Source organism: Trachypithecus francoisi, unplaced genomic scaffold (genome assembly GCF_009764315.1).
Source record: "Trachypithecus francoisi isolate TF-2019V2 unplaced genomic scaffold, Tfra_2.0 Lachesis_group2, whole genome shotgun sequence".
Taxonomy (NCBI): Eukaryota; Metazoa; Chordata; class Mammalia; order Primates; family Cercopithecidae; genus Trachypithecus; species Trachypithecus francoisi.
In genome coordinates, this window is record NW_022681465.1 from 147,046,335 (window position 1) to 147,055,489 (window position 9,155).

Consider the following 9,155-nt stretch of genomic DNA (forward strand, 5'->3'; position numbering starts at 1 on the left):
CGTGTCCTTTGCAGGGACATGGATAAGGCTGCAACCAACACAGGAACAGAAAACCAAACACCACATGTTTTCACTCATAAATGGGAGCTGAACAGTGAGAACACATGGACACAGGGAGGGGAACATCACACACTGGACCCTGTCAGGGATGGGGCAAGGGGAGGGATAGCATTAGGAGAAATACCTGATGTAGGTAATGGGTTGATGGGTTCAGCAAACCACAGTGGCACATGTATACCTGGGTAACAACCCTGCACGTTCTGCACATGTATCCCTAGAACTTAAGGTATGATAATAAAAAAAAAAAAAATTAAAAAGCACCTTATTTGCCTTTTTATGCTTCTGATTTAGGATGTTAATGATACTTAGTGGGACTGTACCAGTTGTGTTTTCTGTATTATTTTCTTTTGAATTTTGTGAAATAAATTCTCTAACTGAATGAGAACAAGAAAAGCAACAGCCATCTCTCTGATTTTTCTCCAGAGAGACACCTAGTTTCAAATTCAAGCAGAACAGATGGTTCAGAGTCCTTGATGGTCACTGCCTATGCATTTCTTTTAATGACTACTGTAAGTAAATGTCAAAATGTCTTGTTCATTCAGAGATTAAAGTGGTTCTGCATAGTCAGGGGGCAGCCTGACTTCATAACTAAAATACCAAAAGCCTTATTCTTCTTGGTAGAAGGATGTTTGTTCTCCAAAGGCCTGAGCTTAACTCTTGGGTATATGAATTCATAGTTACGGGATCTTAGGCTAGTCCTTCCACCCCTCTTAAATTGGATTTCCTTATCTGTAAAGAACCCAGCACAGTACTTCTCTGAATATGTAGAAAGTGATAAGAATCAGATAAAATAATGAATTAAAATAAAAACATAGTGTATCAAAATGTATGGATTTATGTTAAAGCAGAAATCACTATTAGAAAAAGCTGACAAAATTAATGGTCTAACCATTTATCTTAAGGATATTGAAAAAGATAAGAAAATTTAAGACAAATTAATAGAAGAAAACAGCATAAGAATCAGAACAAAAACCATTGAAATAGAAAACCAACAAAATAGAGATTATGAGAACCTAAAACTAATTCATTAAAAAGAGTAATAATATTGTCAAACCTCTAGGTAGGTCAATCAAGCAAAAACAAAGAAAGTAGAAATTAACCACATCAGTAATAAATGAAGGGGCAGCTTTAGATCCTCCAGCCATTAAATGTTTAACAAGGGAATATAATAACTTTATGAGGATAAATTTGTCAATATAAATTTGTCACACAAAATCATGTAACTAAACAATTGCAATATTAATATAAGAAGAACTTTAAAATATGGGCAGTTCTATAAATGGTTTTTAAAACCACTTAATTTGTTTTAAGTGAATTGTCTTGATACATGAATGTGTTGGTCTATTTCTTTTTTTGTTTCGTTTTGTTTTTAGAAGACTCAACATTTTATTTTTTAGTTTCTGAAATACAGATCAAAATACATTTTTGCTACATGTCATTTTAACAAGCTTGACATTCTTTGCAATACAGGATGACTCAAAATAGGTACTTTAAAACTTCCTTTAAAGAAAACCATACATTTTATTTCAGAGTAAACAACCCATCAAAAACAAATACATAGGTATATGGGCTATTGTTTTTCATTATTTTAGAGCACACCATTCAACTTAAAATTTGGTCCACTAAAATATGTAAATATACCTCCTATCACAAAAATAAATTAAACTTCATGGTTGAAAAAAAACCAGAGATGTTTGGCGTAGGCTGAGTGAGCTTGAAAAACAAGTTAGGATGTTTTAACTGTATGGAGGAACATTACAGAATCCACACAGAAACATGTGGCAGAACAACTGGCTTGTTGCTATTGGAGCTGTTCTGTTTCAGAGAGGGATATAAGGTACGTGGGAGGGTGCTGAAGACTCACAACAGCCACAGAATTAGTTACTCAAAATTAACCAGAATTCAATATAGAAGAATATATGACAAAAGTAGAACAATCTCAACAGTTATTTGATGCCTGGAAAACAAGCTGTAAGCTTCGAACTAGTAACTCAGCAGGAACAAGAGTCAACATGTTTATAAGACTTTGAAGGTGAGAAAACTTCATCATTCATAGATGATGTCTCGTGCACAAATACATTAGTTTGCAGAACACTGGGAACAACACAACACAACAACGACACAACACAACAACACAACAACACAACACAATTTATTCTTACAAAGCAAGAATAAATCCAGGCTGTTTAACCTTCCACCATTCTCTTGAGTATTAAACCCAGGCCACCTTTGGCCACTTGCAGGGGTGTCTTTTCTTCTTTATTCTCAATGTAAATACTTGCTTCTTGGGACACCAGCAGTTTTGCTTCTTCCACTCTCTCCTCATCACAGGCCAAGTGTAGAGGAGTGTTACCCTCAGTGTCTTGGATGTTTGTGGATGCTTTGTAGTACAGAAGGATATGAATCATCTTCAAGTTACCCTTGGCTGCTGCCCAGTGCATTGCTGTAGCCTCATAATGGTCCTTAGCATCTGGATTAGCCCCGCCTTCTAGTAACATGACAGCGATCTCATGCCTGTTTTTGGAAGCTGCATAATGTAGGGGAGTACAGCCATTTTGATTGACAGCATTCACTTGAGCACCTTTTCCCAGAAGGGCTTTTACAATCTCATCCCGGCCAGCAGAAGCCGCAATATGAAGAGGAGACCAACCTGCATCGTCTTTATCATTCACTGGCACTCTAAGTTGCAACAAAAGTTCAACAATTTCTGTATGTCCAGCTGAGCATGCCCAGTGCAATGCAGTTCTCCTGTCCTGGTCAGTTCTAGTAGCCAGGGATTTATCGGCCAGAATACTCTCCTTCAACTCTTCCAGCTTCCCGCTGTAGGCCAGGTTGCAGACCATTAGGTTAGACACACACCCCTCCATTTCGCTATCCTAGTTTATTTCTGAACTCTTAATTCTGTTCCGTGAATCTATGTATCTATTTTTATACCAATAACATGCCTTGGTTACTGTTTCTTTGTAGTAAGTTTTGAAATAGGGAAGTGTGAATCCTACTTTGTTCTTCTTTTTCAAGAATGTTTTAGCTATTTAAGGTTTTTTGCTGTTTCATATGAATTTAAGAATAGGCTATCCCACTACAGTAAAAAATAAAATAAAAAGCTGTTAATTTTTTACAGGGATTGTATTGAATCTGTAGGTCATTTTTTTGGTAACATTGACATCTTAACAATATTGTCTTCCTACCCATGAACATGGAATGTCTTTTCACTTAGTAAAATCTTCTTTAATTTCTTTCATCAGTTTTCTAGTTTTTAATTTACAAGAATTATACTTCTTTTGTCAAATATATCCCTAAGTACTGTATTGTTTATGATACTATTGTAAAAAGTGTTATTTTATTAAATTCATTTTTATTGTTCATTGCTAATATATAGAAGTAAAACTAATTTCTTTATATTAATGAGGAATGCTGAATTTGTTTATTACTTCTAATAGTTGTGTGTGTGTATGTATGCATGCATGATGATGCATTAGAATTTTCTAGGTATAAGCTCATGTAATCTGCACATAATCTACACAGAGATAGTTTTATTTTTTTCTTTCAAAACTGCATGCCTTTTATTTTTTCTTTTTACCTAATTGCTCTGGCTAGAATTTCCAGTACAATGTTTTATAAGTGGTGAGAGCAGACATCCTTGTCTTGTTCTTGGTGGGCGTAAGCATTCAGTGTTTCACCATTTAGTGTGGTTAACTATTGGTTTAGGATAGATGGTTGTTATCAGGTTGAGGAAGTTTCCTTCTATTCCTAGTTTGTTAAGTGCTTTGTCATGAATAGGTGTTGATTTGTCAAATGCTGTTTATGTGAGTATTGAGATGATCATATGGTTTTTGTCCTTTATTCCATTAATATGTATATTACATTTTTTGATTTTCATACATTGAGCTAACCTTGCATTTTTGGGGTAAATATCACTTGATCGTTTTATGTAATACTTTTTATATGTTGTTAATTCCATTTTCTAGAATTTTGTTTATGGCATTTTTTGGGAGTGGTGTTTTCATAAGGCATGTTATTTTGTTGTTTTCTTTTCCTGTGCTGTCTTTGGTTTAGGGATCAGGGTAATGCTGACCTCATTAGAATGAGTTGGTAAAAGTTATCTTTTCTATTTTTTGGAGGTATTTGTCAATGATTAGGGTTAAGTCTACTTTATTTATTATTTATTTATTTATTTATTGAGACAAAGTCTGGATCTATTGCCCAGGCTGGAGTGCAGTGATGCCATCTCCACTTCCACGCAATCAACCTCCTCCTCCCAGGCTCAAGGCATCCTCCCATCTCAGCCTCCTGATTAGCTGGGACTACAGTCATGTAGTCTTTTTTTATCTTTTGTAGAGACAGGGTTTCACCATCTTGGTCTCAAACTGATGAGCTCAAGCAATTCCCCAGTCGTGCCCTCCCAAAGTGCTGGGATTACTGGCATGAGCTATTGCCCATGGCCAAGTCTACATTGAGCATTTAGTAGTCTTTTGTCAGTAAAGCCATCTGGATCTGAATTTTTCTTTGTGGATAATCTTTGAATTAACAACTCAATTTCTTTACCTGTTATAATTTTATTTAAATTTTCTATTTCTTTTAGAGTCAATTTTGGCATTTCTTTTTTTGTAGGAATTTGTTCATTTCATCTAGATCTTCTAATTTGTTGGCATACAATTACTCAGTATTCCTTTATAATCCTTTATATTTTTATAAGCTTGAGAGAAGAGTCTCTTCTTTCATTTTTGATTTTAGTTATTCATGGGTTGTTTTGGCTGTTGTTCTTGGTCAGTGTAGCTAATGGTTTGACAATTTTGTTGATATTTTAAAATGAGTCAGCTTTTGCTTTTGTGTTTTCCATTGTTTCCATTCTCTAGGTCACTGATTTTCACTCTAATCTTTTATTTGTGATTTAGGTGTAGATTACTCTTTTCTGGTTTCTTAAGGTGGAAGGCTAGGTATTGATGTGAGAACTTTCTTTTTAAAACACAAAGTCATTTATAGGTATACATTTTCCCTTAAACACTGGCTTTGTTACATTTCATAAGTTTTATATATTGTATTTTGGTTTTCTTTCATTTCAAAACATTTTCTTTTTTTTTTTTTTTTTTTTTTTTTGAGACGGAATCTCGCTCTGTTGCCCAGGCTAGAGTGCAGTGGCCAGATCTCAGCTCACTGCAAGTTCCGCCTCCCGGGTTTAAGCCATTCTCCTGTCTCAGCCTCCCAAGTAGCTGGGACTACAGGCGCCTGCCACTTCGCCCAGCTAGTTTTTTGTATTTATTTTAGTAGAGACAGGGTTTCACCGTGTTAGCCAGGATGGTCTCGATCTGCTGACCTCGTGATCCGCCCGTCTCAGCCTCCCAAAGTGCTGGGATTACAGGCTTGAGCCACCGCGCCCGGCCTCAAAACATTTTCTAATTTTTCTTGAGTTTTCTTCATTAACCCTCTGGTTATTTAACAGTGTGTTGTTTAATTTTCACACATTTGTGAATTTTCCAAGTTTTCTTTTCTCATTGGTTTCTAATTTAATTCTGTTACAGTCAGAGAAAACACTTTATAAGATTTTAATTCTTTCTGCTTTATTGAGGCTTGTCTTATAGCCAAGCACACAGACAATTCTATAGGATATTTCATGTGCACTTGAGAAGAAAGGGCAGAGTACTGTTGTTTGGTGGTATCTACTAGATTTTAGTCTTTCTATATTTTTAATTTTTTTAGTGAGTGCTATAAGGATAACTATACACATATCTACTTTATTATAATATATTTAATATTATTAGTTAATGGTGTAACATTTAATATAAAATGTAGAAATCTTCCATTCACATCGCTTTTTTAAAAAAATTTCTGCCACCACTGAACTTTATGCTTCAGTTATCATATTTATTACATTGACATATGCTGAAAATTCCAGATGGCAACATTGTAATTTTTGCTTTAAACAATTATATGTATTTTAAAGTATTTAAGGGGAAAATAATCTTTTATATTTACCCAAATATTTAACTTTTCTGGCTTTCTTCCTCTATTTGCAAAAACTCAAGTTTTCCCCTTTATTTTTGCCTTTAGCCTGAAGACCTTACTTTAGCATTTCTTGTAGAACGGGTCTGTTGGCAACAACTTCTCTTAATTTTTCTTCATCTGAAACTATCTTAATTTTGCCTTTACTTCTGTAGAATGTTTCTGTTAGATATAGAATTGTATATTAATAGTATTTTATGTCAGCACTCTAAAGATGTTTTTACCATTTTCTGGTCTCCATAATTTCTACACATCAGACATTATAAACCATAAGCAGGCAAGGAACATACTGGTAGAAAATATTCACAGTACTGATTTCTGAAAATAAACTTGTATCCAAGTTATGTAAAAACTTTTAATGACTCAGTAATAAAAATACAAATAATAATACAGTTTGGTGAAAAATTTTGAATACATTTTTAATAAAGACATATTACACATAACAAGCAAATAAACATGTTCAACATCATTAGATGTTTAGTGAAAGACAAATTAAAACCAAATGAGTAACTAAAATTGAAAGAAATGAAAAAGCAAAATATTGGCAACAGTGTGGAATGAAACTGTGAACCTTTGTTTATAGAAGTATGAAATGACACATACACTTTGGGAAACTTTTAGTTTATTTTAAATTTAAATATATATTTGCCCATGACCCTTCAATTTTACTGATAGGTATTCCCCTGAGAGAAATAAAAACATATGATTACATATACATTGGAAAAACATTGTTCATAGTAGCTTTGTTGATCCAAGTCACAAACTGAAATTCAAGTAATGTTCATAAGCAGTAAATGATTTAACAAATTATGGTATATTAATGAAATAAAAATTTATTCAACTGCTAAGACACACAATATTCTCAAAAGCATAATGCTGAGTATTCTTTTGCTCAAACAAAAAATGTGTTTACCTTATAATTGTATTTGTATGAGGTTCTGAATCAAGCAAAAGTAGTATATGGGGATAGACATTAGAAACTTGGTTGTCTTTGCCAATCCAACAGAAATACAAAAGATTTTCAGAGATTATTTTGCACACTTCTATGCACACAAACCAGGAAATCTATAGAAAATGGAAAAATTCCTGGAGACACACAAATTCCCAAGATTGAATCAGGAAGAAATTAAAAACCTTAACAGATCAATAACAAATTCCAAAATGGAATCAGTAATAAAACACATACCCACCACAAAAAAGCCCCAAACCAGACAGATTGACAGCCGAATTCTACCACACATACAAACAAGAGCTGCAGGCCAAGCACGCTGGCTCATGCCTGTAATCCCAACCCTTTTGGAGGCTAAGGCAGGAGGATTGCTTGAGCTCAGCACTTTAAGACTAGTCTTGGCAACACATTGAAACCATGTCTCTATAAAAAACAATTAAAAATCAGTTGGGCATGGTGGCACAAGTACCTGTAGTCTCAGATACTCTGGAGGTTAAGGCAGGAAGATTGGTTGGATCCAGGAAGTCAAGGCTACAGTGAGCCCTGATTGTGCCACTGCACTCCACCCTGTGTGACACAGCAAGATTCTGTCTTAAAAAAAAAAAAAAAAAAAAAAAAAAAAACAGAAGAGCTGGCATAAATCCTACTGACACTATTCCAAAAAATAGAGGAGAAGAGACTCCCTCCTAACATTATATGAAGTCAGCATCATCCTGATACCAAAAGCTGGAAAACACACAACAAAAATAGGAAACTTTAGACCAGTATCACTGAGAAGCCTAGATGCAAAAATCCTTAACAAATTCTAGCAAACCAAATCCAGCAGCATACGATGATCATATAGGCAACATTCCTACGATTCAAAGTTGGTTCAACATATGCAAATCAACAATTGTAATTCACCATATATACAGAATTTAAGACAAAAACCATATGATTATCTAAATAAACCCAGAAAAAGTTTTCAATAAAATACAACATCCTTGTATGATAAAAACCCTCAAGAAACTAGACATCAAAGGAACATACCTCATAATTATATGAGACATCTATGAAAAACCCACAGCCAACATCATACTGAATGAACAAAAGCTGGAAACTTTCCCCTTGAGCATTGGAACAAGACAAGGATGCCCACTCTCACTACTCTTATTCAACATAGTACAGGAAGTGCTAGCCAGAGAAATCAGGCAAGAGAAGTGAAAAAGGCATCCAAATAGAAAAAGAAGTCCAAATAGAAAAAGAAGTCGAACTTTATCTCTCTTCACTGACGATATGACTCTATATCTAGAAAACACAGAGGTCTCCACCAAAAGACTTCTAGAACTGCTAAACTACTGCAGTAAAGTTTCATGATACAAAATCAATGTATACAAATCAGTAGCATTTTTAAATTATACTTTAAGTTTTGGGATACATGTGTAGAGCGTGCTGGTTTGTTACATAGGTATACATGTGTCATGGTGGTTTGCTGCACCCATCAACTCGTCATCTACATTAAGTATTTCTCCCAGTGCTATCCCTCCCCTTGCCACCTCACACCCTGATAAGCCCCAGTGTGTGATGTTCCCTTCCTTGTGCCCCTGTGTTCGCTTTGTTCAACTCCCACTTATGAGTGAGAACATGTGTTTGGTTTTCTGTTCCTGTGTTAGTTTGCTGAGAATGATGGTTTCTAACTTAATCCAAATCCCTGCAAAGGACATAAACTCATTCTTTTTTACGGCTGCATAGTATTCCATGGTGTATATATGCCACATTTTCTTTATCCAGTCTATCATTGATGGGCATTTGGGTTGGTTCCAAGTGTTTGCTATTGTGAATAGTGCTGCAATAAACATACATGCTTATGTGTCTGTATAGTAGAATGATTTATAATCCTTTGGGTATATGCCCAGTAATGCAGTTGCTGGGTCAAATGGTATTTCTGGTTCTAGATCCTTGAGTAATCACCATACTCTCTTCCACAATGGTTAAACTAATTTACACTCTCACAAACAGTGTGAAAGTGTTCCTGTTTCTCCACATCCTCTCCAGCATCTGTTGTTTCCAGACTTTTTAATGATCATCATTCTAACTGGCGTGAGATGGTATCTCATTGTGGTTTTGATTTGCATTTCTCTAATGACCAGTGATGATGACCTTTTTT

The 9,155-nt window shown here is 34.9% G+C and overlaps 1 protein-coding gene across 1 annotated transcript; it reads right to left on the reverse strand.

Annotated features, from left to right (window-relative positions):
- Positions 1–2,200: 2,200 nt before the first annotated feature.
- On the reverse strand, positions 2,201–2,934 carry LOC117065675 (26S proteasome non-ATPase regulatory subunit 10-like). Its single transcript, XM_033180783.1, has one exon. It carries the CDS (start codon positions 2,925–2,927, stop codon positions 2,247–2,249), a length of 681 nt encoding a protein of 226 aa, XP_033036674.1. The 5' UTR covers positions 2,928–2,934; the 3' UTR covers positions 2,201–2,246.
- Positions 2,935–9,155: the final 6,221 nt, after the last annotated feature.